Below are 15,687 nucleotides of genomic sequence, written 5' to 3' on the forward strand. Positions count from 1 at the left end.
CCCACAACCTTCTACTCATTCTATTTCTAACTCATGCTACCTATAACCTTCTGATACTTCCCTTTAACTTATTTTATCTATAACTAACTTCCTGTCTACCTACTAACTAACTAACTCAGTACCTACTTACCTACCCACAACCCTCTATTCTTATTTCCATATTTTCAAGTTTTTCACAAGCACCCCCTCCGAGCCCTCCTCTGATGATGTGACCCCCATAACCTTCCCACCTTCTGATACTTCCCTTTAACTTATTTTATCTACAACTAACTTCCTATCTACCTACTAACTAACTAAATACCTACTTACCTATCTACGACCCTCTCTTCTTATTCCTATATTTTCAAGGTTTCACAAGCACCCCCTCCGAGCCCTCCTGTGATCACCATTGCCAGATTGTCGTACTCAGAGTATAGTATTAACCGGTTTCTGACGCCTAACTATTGCCAAGAAACATCAGGAACTAACAATTTTAACGATAATTATAAGTGAATCTCCTTATTGGGGTCCACGAGACGGTTTTTGGGTCGGAAGTCGGTAAATATAAGAGGCTGAGTAAGAAAATCTGACAACGCTGCCTGTGATGACGTGACCCCCATAACCTTCCCCTGCTACCCACCTCGTACTCCCTGCGGAACCCAAGCTCTGAGTCCTTAAGCTTCTCGATGTACTGCGGCACCAGCTCCTCCCTGGGCACAGGCTTCACATCCACGGCCGGCTGTGACATTAGCGTGTGGGAGCGTCTCAGGGACCTGAATATTCTCCTGCAGGGGAGGGTGTGGTTAATGCTGTGAGCCGGGAAGAGGGAAGGATTATACGAGGAGTGTAAAAGGGGCAACCAAATGAATTAAGGTGGTATTGTGTTTTTGGAGGCATTTGGCAGCTTAATTCTTGCTGCACTGTGACTTAACCCGGTAGCAGCGGGGACCATGTTTTTTACTGGTCCTTCTAAGCGAGAAAAATGAGATAAATCATCACTTACACAAACCATTTCATAATATATATCAACGCTTTTAAGATCAGTTTATGCATCATCTATTTTGGGGGGTTTATATCATGGCACAAATTTGGCCTGTTGCTGCTACACGGTAAAGCCACAAATTTGGCCCGTCGCTGCTACCGGGTTAAAAACAGCCTCAAGTTGTGTGATTCTTCTCTCAAAACTATTAATATGGCAGGTCGCCCCTCTAACACTACACGCCTCATACCTACCTTCCCTGTTCTTAGAGAGACGGAAACAAACTAAGGCTTGGATCTGTTGCAAAATATAGTTCACACACCAATGTAAAAGTTGAATATGTGAACTAACTCATATAATACAAGAATATCAAATAATACAAGCCTACTAAGGGTTTCAGGGGCCGTGTTCCCCTGTTTTTCGCAAATAAATCTTTAACAAAGCATCGGACAAGGATGTTATTTTGGCAGTGGATGTTTGAGACCCCGACCTAATGGGCAAAAATATGATTTGGTCACATGTGGATAATGAAGCACTTATAAGAGTAAATTTAAGGTAAACTTGGCTGAAAGTTAAAGGCACTGTGAGCGAGGCTGGCCCCGCCAACGACAAAGGTGTTGTTGGGTAGTTGGGTGGGGATGATTGTGTGAGGAAGGAAAGGTTGGGTATGGGGGAGGTTGGTGAACCAACAAGGGATGAAACCAAAAACTACTGCTCGCTTACATACATGCAGCATGTACTACCAATAGTCACATTTTCCATGTAAAGGATAAGTAATTTCCTTTGAGTAAAACTGTTTCTCCCCAACTGATAGTCCATATAAGGAACATCCATATTTACAGTAGATTAAATATTGCTACAGTGTGTGTGTGTGTGTGTGTGTGTGTGTGTGTGAAGCAGTAAGACATAATTACTGGTTGGATGGATGATTACTCATACGTCAGAGCTAAACGTCACATCGACATCACGAGAAGATGAGTGGGGCGGGGCTAGCCTCGCTCACAGTGCCTTTAACTTTCAGCCAAGTTTACCCTAAATTTACTCTTATAAGTGCTTCATTATCCACATGTGACACCAAATCATATTTTTGCCCATTAGGTCGGGGTCTCAAACATCCACTGCCAAAATAACATCCTTGTCCGATGCGAAAAACAGGGGAACACAGCCCCTGAAACCGTTAGTAGAAACAAATTAACTAAGATAATTCCACTTTACTGTAACCTCATCTCTTGAAAGCCTGAATCACCAAACAATCCAGTGAGTGAATGACAAGAACAAGCCCGAAAAGCCTTACCCAAGCGAGCCGGACAGACTCTCCGCCACCTCCTCCTCCTCCAAGTGCTTGTTCCTGCGACGGTAGAAGCAGAGGAGGGTGCAGAGGGCGAAGGAGAGCAGCAGGAGGAAGGTGAAGAGTCCTGCCGCGACATAGATGATCTCCATCTCTGTGATACTCGGTGGAGGGTCAGGATCATATGTGGTCACCTCCTCCTTGGGTTGGATAATGGGGAAGAAGTCGGTGTAGGAGGTCAGCACCTTCCCCTCTTTGCCCTCCACTGTGAGAGAATGTACAACGGGATGGTTAGGGAAGATCAGTGTCAGGGAGGATGTAGTTGGTGAAGGTGGAGAAACATGCTATTAATGATGGGAATATGCAGAATGTGGGATGAAACAATAAGTAGTTAATCAGTGTATAGGAAGCTGTAGTTAGTGAAAGTGGAAAAGCATAATACTGGGAATACTTAGAGGATACAGTAGCAAGAAATGTCAGGTTAGAACATTAAGAATACGGAATGAAATAATGGATGATATAATGGTTGGTTAAGGAAAATCAATGGAGAAGCTGTAGATAGTGAAGGTGCTTAAATTAACTATAGTGATCGCAGACTTAGATGGTACAGTTGCAAGAAAGTGTCAGCTGAGAATATGCAGACTACAGAATGAAATAATGAATGAAATAATAGATAGGTAAACACTTAACAGTAAGAGGCATAAAGGACAGCGACTATATTCAGCTTCACGCACATCCATGAGGGAAAATAAGGATGTTAAATAAAAAGAAGAAAGAAAAAACACACTAAGGGCTGTATTTTTTAACAATTTGTCACCCAAGTCACATATTTAACAAGGCTTTCATGAGAGTTTGGGTCATTTCCAGGGGTAGTTTAATGACCCTGCTGGTAGTTTGACCCTTCTTACGTACCATGAACCTAAAAAAACTCATGAGAACCCGACATATCTCCTTTTCAGCCTTTGGAAATAGTTGATGTGAGCGGAAAGCATTTGACAATATTGACTTAAAGCCCCTCTCCTATCAGGCCTTGACACAACCCCCAAAAAAACACACTATACCCTCACCTGACATGATCACAAAGCCCGTGTAGTTTGCCTCACTTGACAGCAGGCCATCAACCACAGGGGGCACCTTCTGCAGGGAGAGCAAGTCCCTGCGGTTCCCTCGAGTTGGTGGCACTGTGGTGGCTCTGTTGTCAGTGCTGTGGGCGGCCGAGGGGTCACCAATGGGGCTTATGCTTCCAAGACACTGAGAGCAGCCCCAAGACCAGTTCCCAGCCACCTCTCCATCACCCAGCAGCAGGTATTTGTCCTTGATATGCCACCTGGAGGAAGATGAAAGCAGTGATGACTTCACATATACTAATACCAAGTTATACTACTGCTACTGCTGCTAATACTACTACTACAGGGGACTTAAAATTTGACATGGCTCTATTTAACGATGTCTATTTAGCACAAGACCTCAAGTTATGATTCCTTTTCCATACAACATAGTGAAATTCCGTTTAGCATCAATCAAATTTACGGACACAATAAAAAAAATATTCCATGTACCAAAGAGGCAAATCAGTCCAACAAGAAACAAGTGTGGAATATGTAAAATAAAACAAAATAAAAAGACAATGGAATGGCATCAACGAGCAAACAAATGTACAGCAGCTCACCCCGAGAAAGCCTCCGCCACATAAGCCCCAGTGGCTGACGGTGAGCTGTGGACCTCCTCGTACGTGCTGAGCGGGATGTTGCCGGGCTCACGGAGGGTCTGAAGGGAGGCACCCGTTTCCAGCTTCACCACCACCACCCTGCAGGAGAAAGTGTTGCTGCTTAGTCAAGGGATACATGTGTGTGTGGGGGCGGGGGGAGGGGGGAGAAGGAGGAGGACAAACAGTGAAACAATGTACAATAATATTAGTTGCGGAACCAAAAGGATAAACATCAGGGAGGCAAGAGTTAGCGACCATCAAGAGTAGGAGAGACTCATGGGCCATCCAATACCATAAGGGAGAATAAGGAAGGAGACAAAGAAAAGAAAAAGATAAGGAAGAAGAAAGATTAGTCACAGAACACCTGGCCTTAAATATGTCACCCAGGTAAAGATATGTGGTAGTTAAGGCGACTCCCCCAATCCTCACCTGTGGCAGCAAATCGTCCCGTTCCTCTCAGAGACGCGAGGGACGGGGAGCCTGAGCACGATGCGGCCGTTGTGATGATAGCGCCACCACTTCTTGATGGGCGTGGAGATGGGCGTGGAGACAGGCATGCTGCACACGGCATTCATCGGGGAGCTGTACTGGCGCTTGATCCCGGCATACACCTGTCATGGGGTTGTGTTGGTTAGGTGACGACTGATGCGAGTTGTGAAGTTGCCAATATAAATACAGTAACTTGAGACACTTGCAATACATGTACTACAACACTCACACAACACAATACAATGCTTGAACCTGGCATATACCTGTCATAGGGTTGTGTTGGTTACATGCTGATTTGTGTGCGAATACTTGAGTTGCCATAATAAAGTAACACAGAACATTTACAATACATGGAGAGGAACAGTGCAACAAGAAGGCTTAGCAGTGTTAGAAATAAAGGAAGGATTGGCACTGGATCAAGCAAGATGGAGGAGGATCATCGCAAGTTCAACCCCGAGAACGGAAGATGATGGACTTTAAACGAAGAAGATGAAAACACTTACACTACATTGCCTTTGACACACACACACACACACACACACACACACTATATATATATAACACAACAAGCCACACAGTCACCTTCACAGTGTAGTTGGTGTTCGGCAAGGCCCCGTAGAAGGTGAAGTTCCTCAGCGAGCCCGCCACGTTCTGCTGGTGCTCATCGTTGTGAAACTGACGCTGGCCCTCCTCGTTGATGTAGGATGCACTCGCCTTCAACTCAATCTTGTAGCGGTCGATGACGCCGTTAGGGTTGTGCGGTGGCTTCCAGTGGATGTGGACAGTGTTGGCCAGCGTGTGTGGGTTCTGATGACACTTCACAAGCAGGTCGGATATCACACCGGGAACACCATTCATTGTCTTGCCTTGCACCGCCTCGGAGTACTCCCCACAATCCTTCTCCTTCTCAGGGAAGACGTCCTTGCAAGCAGCCACCTGAGGAGCCACAAGAGGATGAATTATGTTTTTTTCATTCATTCTGGCCCCATTAGAGAAACAAGCACCTAGGCATTTAAAACGAAACAAAAACAAAAGCCGCGTTACCTTGAAAGTGTACTGTGTGGCTGGCTTGAGGTTGGTGAACATATGATCAACAGCTGGAACAGAGAGGAACAGCTCCTGAACGTCCCCTGACTCTGGCTGCTGCAGGAAGAGGTGGTAGCGCCCCACCAGCGCCCTCGTCTCTTCATCCTCCGGCTGACTCCACCCCACCGTGAAGGAGTCCAGCCCGGAGCCCTTGGGGGAGGCCACTGGGACAAAACTTGGCTCTGTTGAGGACGAAGGGCACACCCTTTTAAATCCAGGCTAATCAGAGCTACCTGTAACTGTCATTTTTTTGTAGCTCTTCAGATTTCTCCATATAATTTAATATTTATTGTTGCACCACTTAGGATACTGAAATATCTCTTGAAGGTGTGTGCTTAGGGTTGAGAGTGACTTAGAATTTAAGGAAAAAGTGCAAAGAGTAAAGGAGAGGAGAGGTGGGCAGACAGGAATATCTCAAAACACCAAGAGAACACAAGTTTGATGAGTGCTGGATAGGCCATTTGAGAAGTCTCTGAGTCTCTGGGTGAAGTAGTGGTGATCCTTCTGTCCACGGGGGTGAGGAGTCATGCTTCTGACCACAGGCTGCCTATGTACACAACAGAGCTGCCGACACACCACTTGATCAACTCCTACTGGCATGCTTACTCTAGGGGCTAGGGTTGCTAAGCTTGCTACCTCCTATACCAGACACATTCTATCTTACTCTCCATATGGACCAGAGATCCTGACCCAAAATCTATTGTATCAGCAACATAGAATAAAGGTGATCATTTATTTGTATTTTATTGATGTTAAACAAAAAGGGTCCAAAGGAAAATGATGCTGTATAACCATTAATGACGACAAGGTCCCCACAAAACTACCATGTATATCACCAGTACTCTGACAGTTATACTCAGGTTGGCAGTGCACCTGAGGCAACCTGACTGGATGCCAGTAACACCTCTGTTACACTCTTACCATGACACACATTCTTGGGCTGTGCACCTAATGAGTGAACACCTCAAGAGTCCGTCATTGGACTTTCCTCCACTAAGTAAATATGGGTGTCACTTTCAAATAACTAATGAATAAGAATAAGTGAGGTCATCATAACAAGATTTTCACGTATCATCTGCTTGAAGACAATAATGAGTAAGGAATGCAAACTTCATAATCCTTATTCTGTGCATTTTCTCCTACCCTGACCCTTGCTTTGAAGAATATGTAAAGCCCAGCTAATTGATGCACACAACTGTAATGCCCTCCTGTGCTGCCTGCCTCATCATGCACTCTTCTGACATTTACAGGAAGTCATGCAATGCACAACCACAATGAATGTACTGCCCCCCCAAACGAGGGAGTGTGCATCAGTGGAGTGTTGGTGGGTGTGGACGGACTCCCAAGGGGCTGTGGTTCAGTGAGTCAGTTCATGAATGAGTGACTGGCCATTCCCTGGTGCTGAATAATGGCACTGTGCTGAGCCATGCCTTGTGGGAGGGAGGGACAAGAGTCAGTAGGGGTGAGGGTGTGAGTGGCCGGCCCTAGCGCTGAGTCATGTCACTAAGAGGGGACACAAACACTCGGACTGAATAAAGATCCTGGACAAACAAGGAATGGCACACAGCAATTGTAAACACTATTAATCATGAGGAGACATGATACTAAAGAGCCAGACTGAACTTGACCTTTAGTGAAACTTACTCTCCCATTTATGTTTCAAGAATTTCAGTCAAACTTTTACTATTGCTATCTCTATTATTACATGAAATCCTTTGCAACACACACAAACGCAAAATACTGCCAATGAAAATCTCAAAATAAATCATTAAAAAAATCTCATTGTGCTTTTATTTGAATACCTCAAATATGAACTGTTTGTGCACTTTTATAAGTGGAAAAGTGACCTTATTACATCTGACATTCAAAATTTGCCTTTTTAAGTCAAGTTATATCAAGTATGTCATACATTTCTTCCGCCATCATATCTAGTCTCTGATTGCACAGTGAGTGGCCATTATTTTACTGGTTTATTGAGTGTGTGCAGCATCCATTTGTCACTCTGTATCTTTATTCTGTCCAGCTTAGCACCAGCCAAGATAGTATGATGAGGGGGTAGGGACATGGCCTCAGCACTCCTCCCACCTCCCCCTGTCCCACACACCACCAAGCACCAACCAACACGTCCTGTGTGTGTGTCTGTGTGTGTGTGTGTTTCCGCCGTGGTGGGTGCTCCATGATGCAACATACCTTGGCCACGTGCAGTGGTACCTATCCACGACGCAGCAAAGCAAATCCAACTTGTATCAATTATCTTCAAAGTGAGAGACAAAACTTCCTATTCTGACATCAAGAAGTCTTTAATACAGACACAGCCTCAAGACATCTCACAGGGAGTTAACAGCCTAGAACACTCCATACATTCCATTCCTTCAACAGACAGACACCTCAAACCAGACAGAAAAAGACACAAAGATATAACACACAGGATGACTGCACACCAAAACACTGCAGAGATCAAACACAACACAATCAGAGTCACTGCACAGGACACACCCAGACCACGGCACACTCAGCTCATTCACCAGCACCACACAGCTGCTCCCTAGTGGACAGGGGAGGGAAGGTCCTTATCGTAACTAGGGATGCATTCACACATGGAGGGGAAGCAATGATATATGTTGAAATGGAGGACTGCATTACTTAACAGGGAGAACTTTCGAAGTATTGAAACAGGGAGTATGAAATAGAAGAAATCTGAATGGGGTATGGAATCATTGGAATGCCAGTCAGAACAAGATGCAAGGAGCAGATACTGAACTAGAAGGGAGTGAGTGAAATAAAATAGAACTAATTAGAGATAGATGAAAGATAAGTATTCACACAGAAGCAAAAAGTCACTCCTCAATAGTTCCCTGACGCTGATCATCATAGCAACCATTACTTTTCCATTCTTTTATACATGAGAAGTTTAAGAGAAAAAAACTATCACACACTCACTCACACTCTTTCTCTCACTCTCTCCACTCCCCCCCATGGCACCCAGGAGCCTAACATAACTCGTCACTTACCCTCACTGAGCAGAGTAACCGTCTCCTCTTCACTCTCCGTCTCGCCGACCTCATTGGCCACCAAAATCTTGATCCTCACCACCTCTCCGGCGCTTCCCACGTCCTCCAGTATGATGTCCTGCTGATCCCCAGCCAGCAGTGAAGGTTCGCCAAAGTCTGAGTCCCCACTTGCGATCTGTGACGTATAAGAGAGATTTAAAACTGTATTCTCAGATGCCTTCAACTCCCACAACTATTTCCACTTAAACCCAAATTCTCACACTTTCTTCTCTCACAGTGTATACCCCCATTGATTGATTGACAACAAAGTGCATGGGTGAGAGTGTATGAACATGACCCACCAGTATCTTGGTCAGCTGGATGGGTGAGTTATTGTCCAGCACCGCCCACTCCATCTGGATCTGGCTGGTCCCAATGGCTCTCACCAGCGTCAGGTTAACCTCTGGCAGATCTGTGAGGAGTTCAAACATACCATAAGAATCATAACCTTAATCAGAAATAGATGGAAGCATATTATTGACTTACAAAATGATGGGAAAACCTACTTGCTACTGCTACTGTTTTGTTTAATAGGAGCACAAGTGTCACAACCATTTAATTAAGCATTCCGTTCTTACCTTGCACAATGAGGATGGGTTCACCAGGCATGTCTCCGGGCCCCACTGCGTTGGAGGCCAAACACTTGTATGTCCCGTTGTCCTTCAGGGTCACGTTCTCAATGACGAGGTCCGAGAGGTGGAGTCCCGATTCCTGTTTTGGCGTAATAGTGTAGCTGCGGGAGAAGGGAAATACATGACACGTAAGATCGGGCCAACTATTTTTTTGTGTGGTTATGGCAAAGGAAAAAAAGGATAGAAAAGAAAGAAGGTACAAGAAAGGAAGAAAGAAAACAATATACTAACATAAGAACATCAGGTCAACTCTTTTTTGTGTGGTTATGGAAAAGGAAACAGCTAAAAAAAAAGAAGGAAAGAAAGAAAAAGAAAGAAAAATAAATAAAGAAAGAATGAAAGGAAAGAAAGAAAAAGAAAAAAGAAAAAAGGAAAAAGAATGAAAATGAAAGAAAGGAAGAAAAAAGAAAAAGATAGAAGGTAAGAAAGCCCACTACGTCACTATCCCACAAAAGCAAGCAATAACGTATAAGGATATAAAAGACAGATTTCAGAAACACACACTTGAGTAACACAGACAAGATTCCAAGATACAAAAACACAGGGAGCGATAATCTAACTTACTCTTTCATCTTATCCAGCATATCCTTCCCCTTAAGCCAGTGTACTTCAGGGGCGGGAGCGGCCGAGAAGGTGCAGGAGAGCTTAGCCTTGAAACCGGCCCGCACTGTGTCATTTCGGGCCTCCCTCAGCACCGGGCTCGCTGGAGAGGAAGGAAGAAAGAAACCATGGAGGAAATGGACAACTGGAGTACTGATAATGAACAACTGGGGTACTGATGAAGCAACTAATAGGGAAGATATGGAGGGAGGCAATAAAAAAAAGATGGAACATAAGGATAATCACAAGGAACATGGATAATAATAAGAATGGTGGGATAAAAAGAGCAATAATGATAGTAAAGTAACCAATGATCACTTAAGGAATGTGGATAATAATAATAATAGGAATAAAAAGAGGAATAGTAAGTGCAGTAACCCATGACCAGAGGAGGGAGGCAAGAAATAAAATGAAATTATGACATGTTTAAGGAAAGTTAGTACAAAAAATTGGAATAAAAAAACAGTAATTAGTGAGGCAACCCAATGATCAGAGGAGAGAGGAAATAAATTAAACAAAATGATGGCATCTTAAAGGTAAGTGGATGATGAAAATGCTTGAATAAAAAACAATAATAAGTGTAGTAACCCATCATCACCTTGCACATGAAGGGTTATATTTCCATCGGCAACCTTGCTTTTGTTTATCTTTGTGAGCTGACACTGGTACAATAATGGTGGGATGAAGAGTAGTAAATAATAAGTGAAGTAACCTATCATTACCTTGCACGTGGAGGGTTATATTCCCCTCGGCAACCTTGTCTTTGCTGTTCTTGGTGAGCTGGCAGTGGTATCGGCCAGAGTCCCTCAGCGTCACTTGTAAAATGGTGAGGCGACTCTTGATGACATTCCGTGGCTCTGACTCAATCTCCACATGCCACCTGTCCTCATTGGGTCTGGGGTGGGGGGGGGGGAGGCAAAGGAGATGAGTAAAGAGGAACACGGATGAAGAGTATAGAAGGAGGGTGAGTAACAATAAAGAGGAAAACAGATAAAGAGTAAGGAAGGAGGGTGAGAGGGTGAGTAACAAGAGGGAGACAGATAGAAGATGAGAAAGGAAATTGAGTAACAAGCATAAGTAATAAGAAAATGAGAGAAGAAGAAAGTGGGAGATGGTAAGGAAGTTGAGTAAAGAGGAAAGGAAGGTGAGTAAGAGGAACACAGATAAAGGTTAAGAAAGGAGGGTGAGTAACAATAAAGAGGAATACAGGAATGCAAGAAACACAGGATAAAGAGTAAGGAACACAGGGTGAGTAATAGAGAAACACAAGTAAAGGAAGAGGCAAGGAAAGTAAAGTTCAAGCAAAGGTAGAGTAAGAAAGGAGGGCGAGTCACAAGCACATGGCAATACTCACGTGATGTTGTGGTGTCCATGCCGCCACTGCAGCATGTCGCCGCGCCCCTTGCAGGAGAGCGTCACATTGGTTCCGGCAAGGGGCTCTGTACTCCCTGACTCCACTGCTATTTCCCTCACCACCTGGCCGTCTGTTTAGGCACACACCACGAGACTTGTTAGTGCCATTTAAACCTAACTATTCTAAGCTATCCAATATAATCAGTCAGCATATCTAAACTGTTACTCTGTCTGCTCATTGCCATAACTTTTCTGTGTTTCATGATTCCACTGCCATTTAAATTTGACTTCTCCTAATCCTAGTCTCATCAATTTCCATATACAACTGTGACTCTTTCTGCTCTATTCCCAAATTTTGCCTAAACTTTCCACTTTCATAACTCTTCGAACCATTCATTTTACTGTTCTGTAATTTTTCAAAATATATGAAATTTTCTTCACTCGCATCTTGCAGATCAACTTTAAGAGAGCACATGACACATACCTAAGTTGCTGTATCATCATAAGGTACATACTAATAACAAAACTTGTCATAAAAACTCATTACATAGAAAACATATATGAATTTCTTGCTCAAAAAATAGGAGTAATCATAATCATTGAGCTAATCGATCTCCAGACTGTATTTAAAAGTATATAATCATGGTATACACAACTCAAGAGCCTGACATTAATTGATGTAGAGGAGAAGGGTGTGAGGCTTACGTGAGGGGTGTGTGAGGGGGGCCACCAGGAGGATGAGGAGGGGCAGGAGGCCCTTCGTCATGGTAGCTACAGTGATGACCCTCTCCATCATTGGCTCTAAGGTCCCTGGACAGACATAAGGAGATTAAATAAACAACTTTATTCATGAGGGATCTGGCAACATATTCAAATGAGGAAATGTTTACTTACTTCTGGTGCATTATCTACCACATATAGTGTAACATATCATAAATTCCATCCTGCAAGTTACGGACTTGAAAATAAGTTGGCACATCAGCACAGTGAAGCTTCCTATTTTGATTTTGTTTTTCTTCCATTAATAGTTTCTGTTCCATTTGAGTGTTTTGAAACCTCATTTGTTGAAGAAAGGAATTGTAGCCACAATTTGATCCTGATAACTGGGTAATGATTGCTATTATTACTCGTTACCTACTAAACCAACTCCTCTTCTGTTGTCATAACATTTTTTACTAACCTTTAAACCTCCCAGGAAACCACTGGGAAGTGTTGGAGCTAAATATGGAGATTCACTATGCGCCTCCAATATTGCCCCCACGAGAATAATAACCTTTCCAAAGTCTCACATACTGTTGTACTTCTCTAGTTTTACCGGTGCATCATACATGTGGGGGGGTACAGGGAGGGCTGTGCCCCCCTGGCTAGGAGGGGGGTTGAGAGGGGCGAAGCCCCCCTGTTAGAGGTTAGGTTATGTAAAGTTCGGTTGGAGTAGTTTAAATATGATCCCCCACCCAAAGACCCCGATTTCCCACGCGTCCCCCAAGATCATTAGGGGATGGGGATTAGGCCTTTTACCTTACTTTTAAGTACTTGTGCCTTCATATTATGGTTGAGGGACATGTATTTTGTCCCTTAACTATAATATGGAGGCGTAATATCGTGTTTTGGAGGCGCGGAGTCAATCTCCAAAATGACCGTGTAGGGATCAAAACGGCTGAGAAAATAACCATGAAAAATGTGTGCTAACCTACACAGCCATGAGCGGCTGTACTGGTTAGCACAGAGTTCCACAGCAACCAAACCCAATGACTCACCACGGCTAGAAACCAATAGGAGTGTTAACACTCATACCTATAAGGGGCTTTGCCCCTCTTGATCCCCTTGGGGCCACTAAAACAGGTGAATATACGTGTAACCTCCTAACAGGGGGGCTCCGCCCCACCATCCCCCATCAGGGTTATAAATACAAGTGAATTATATGTAACCCTGACAGGGGCTCTGCCCCTTTGTACCCCTTGTGTTTCCCCATCTGGTCACACTGGCCATTGGGCATGTAATGGTTATTATTCACGTGCACACATGGGAGCTCAAAACACTCAAATCGAAGTACCTAATGAAAGAAAGACAAACACCAAAAATAGAAAGCGGCAATAAGAGAGATTTACCGCCAAGTCTCGTGCCCCAGCCCCTGCACGGCGCTTAATTAGACTAATAATAAGCAGTAATGAGTGTGGCCGCCGCGGCGGTGCCCCCGCCCCTCACGCCCCGGGGCACGCCGCGGCACGGCAGGCCCCGCCCCTGCCCTGCCCCGCCGCCCGCCGCCCGGCGCCCGCCCCGCCAGGCCGCGCGGGGCGCCGCAGGGACGCCAAGGGACACTCGGCACACGGGGAAAAGTCTTGACTCACACTCTCTCACGCCTTGACGCCTTCACCCCGCCTTCACCGCCCCGCCGCGGCCCCCACGCCCCTGACACTCCGCCCGGCCCCGGCACTCACCCTCATCCTCGCGTCCCGGGTGCCAGCAGGGGGTTCAGGGCGGGAGGAGGGTGAAAAAGTGATAAAATGCAGCTTTGTTTACGGCGCGAGGCTCGGCCACAACAACGCCAGGCACACTGAGGCACCCTGGCGGGGGCCGAGGCAACCAGGGCTAGGAGGGGCACGGGGGCCGAAATAGGCGTTAACAGCCATAAATAGACATAGGGAAGGGGCTATGATGGTTAAACTAAAGGTATGGCACGCGTGGATAGGCAGGTGGATAGAGTGGGTGATGGCAACGCTTAGAATGTGACCTCATGGGCGGCGCCAGTCATAGGGATAGGAGAGGCATTTAGCTTGAAATAGGCGTAAATAGCCAAATAGACATATAGAAAAGGCGATTGTGATTATACTAAAGGTGGAATACACGTGGATAGGCAGGTAGAAGGAGTGGGTGGGTAGATAAGTGGATAGGCGAGACCCTTAATTGAGACTTAATTCACGGGCGGCGCCAAACACTGGGATAGGAGGGTCTAATAGGCTTAAATAGGCAGATATATCCATAAACAGGCATAGAGAAAAGGTTAATATGATCAAATTAGAAGTAGAATACACGTGGATGGTCATTTAAATGCTGGGTGACCTTACGGGGGGCTCCACTCAGAAATAGGAGTTAGGGGCAATAAAATAGGGTTAAATAGGTATACCCATCCATCTATATAAGCACAAACAAGGCCTTGGTAACATACACGTAATGATAGATAGACAAGGAAATGATGTAATAGAGGAGTATACCTATTATTAACAGGAAACATATACGCAGTGGCAGAATTAAGCGGTTCCACCAGGAGACAAAAAAAAGCGGGCATATCAAGGCCACGAAGATTATTATAGTGCCCCTTTGAATGAAACAATACGGGTCTCTGAAATAGAAAGGTCAATAAAATAGGGATAAATGGGCATACACGTCCTTCTATATAATCACAAACATGGCCTTAGTGATTAATTCAAAGGGTAACATGCACGGAATTGGATAAGAGGAGGGACAGGTAGGTAACAGCAGAGATACGAACAGGAGCAATGCCATGAAGATTATTATAGTGCCCCCTTGAATTAAATGATATATACGTGTTTTATCAATGTGTAGGATCTATGGGACACGTAATGAATAAATAACTGTCTAACCTTCCTTTCTAGTTAAATTTACGCTATGTAGAGATAAATTAAAGGAGAGAATAGGGAAATAAATAGATAATACTCGTGTCCTATATCCATGTGAACAAGATGATATATGGAATAATAATGGATAAGCAACTAATCCAGCCTTCTCTCTGTAGTTTACGCTATGTAGAGATGAAGGAAAGTGGGGAGGAATGGGAAAATAAATGAATAAACAATGAAATATATATGAAAGATGTAAGGAATGAATTACTCCAGCAAGCCTTCCTTATGTAGTTTATGGTATGTAGCTAGAGATGAAGGGAAGGGAATGGAGAGTACAGGATGATAAATAAATGAATGAATAAATAAATACTTCTGAAGGTGCTGGTATATATAGGCTTGCAAGGGTAGAGGACATTGATATAAATTTGCATAATACTTCATGGGATCAATTTCGCTTCCCCTGCATGCAGTACCACTAATAAAAGGTAAATGAATAGATGAATAAATAAATAAAGTAAATAAATAATGAGAGAAAGGCGGCATGAATTAATTAGTGGTTATCAGGACAGCTGTGAAAGATATGAGAGGAGGAAGTGGCCATGTAGTGTGATATGGACTGTGTTTCCATCTCTGTCAAGCATGTAACCTGTCCAGCGATGATAAGACAGATAAGGAACACTATATTAATCATGATACAGTATGGAATGTATGTTAGAATGTGGTGGAACAGTGAGCTTAGGCCATTTATGAATCTTGAAATAGTTTAAACTTATTCAGGTTAGGACACTATACAATGCTTAAAAACTCAAGTCAGAAAATTTATCAAGATCCGCAGAGAGGAGAGAAAGAAAATAAATAAGTATACAAACCTACTTACTAGATTAGCTCTGTGTGAAGCTGAAAAACACAAAATAACACAGAAAATTGCAATCATAATTAAGA

The 15,687-nt window shown here is 44.0% G+C and overlaps 1 protein-coding gene across 3 annotated transcripts in view; it reads right to left on the reverse strand.

Annotated features, from left to right (window-relative positions):
* The window catches only part of LOC126999456 (tyrosine-protein phosphatase 69D-like), a 32,326-nt gene extending 18,565 nt beyond the window's left edge, over window positions 1–13,761 (reverse strand). For 2 of the 3 annotated variants that reach the window (XM_050862058.1, XM_050862056.1), the window contains exons 1-15: window positions 13,603–13,761; window positions 11,870–11,974; window positions 11,166–11,295; window positions 10,534–10,706; window positions 9,776–9,914; window positions 9,158–9,312; window positions 8,882–8,991; window positions 8,541–8,715; window positions 5,488–5,711; window positions 5,026–5,379; window positions 4,384–4,565; window positions 3,916–4,053; window positions 3,314–3,573; window positions 2,253–2,511; window positions 620–764 (exon numbers count right to left, since the gene is read on the reverse strand). In XM_050862058.1, coding sequence (XP_050718015.1) covers window positions 620–764; window positions 2,253–2,511; window positions 3,314–3,573; window positions 3,916–4,053; window positions 4,384–4,565; window positions 5,026–5,379; window positions 5,488–5,711; window positions 8,541–8,715; window positions 8,882–8,991; window positions 9,158–9,312; window positions 9,776–9,914; window positions 10,534–10,706; window positions 11,166–11,295; window positions 11,870–11,960 — 2,535 coding nt within the window. In that variant the 5' untranslated portion in view covers window positions 11,961–11,974; window positions 13,603–13,761. The remainder of the gene's footprint in view (window positions 1–619; window positions 765–2,252; window positions 2,512–3,313; window positions 3,574–3,915; window positions 4,054–4,383; window positions 4,566–5,025; window positions 5,380–5,487; window positions 5,712–8,540; window positions 8,716–8,881; window positions 8,992–9,157; window positions 9,313–9,775; window positions 9,915–10,533; window positions 10,707–11,165; window positions 11,296–11,869; window positions 11,975–13,602) is intronic. The other variant, XM_050862057.1, reaches the window with a different exon arrangement.
* Between the last annotated feature and the right edge of the window lie 1,926 nt (window positions 13,762–15,687).

This window comes from Eriocheir sinensis, chromosome 16 (genome assembly GCF_024679095.1).
Source record: "Eriocheir sinensis breed Jianghai 21 chromosome 16, ASM2467909v1, whole genome shotgun sequence".
Classification (NCBI taxonomy): Eukaryota; Metazoa; Arthropoda; class Malacostraca; order Decapoda; family Varunidae; genus Eriocheir; species Eriocheir sinensis.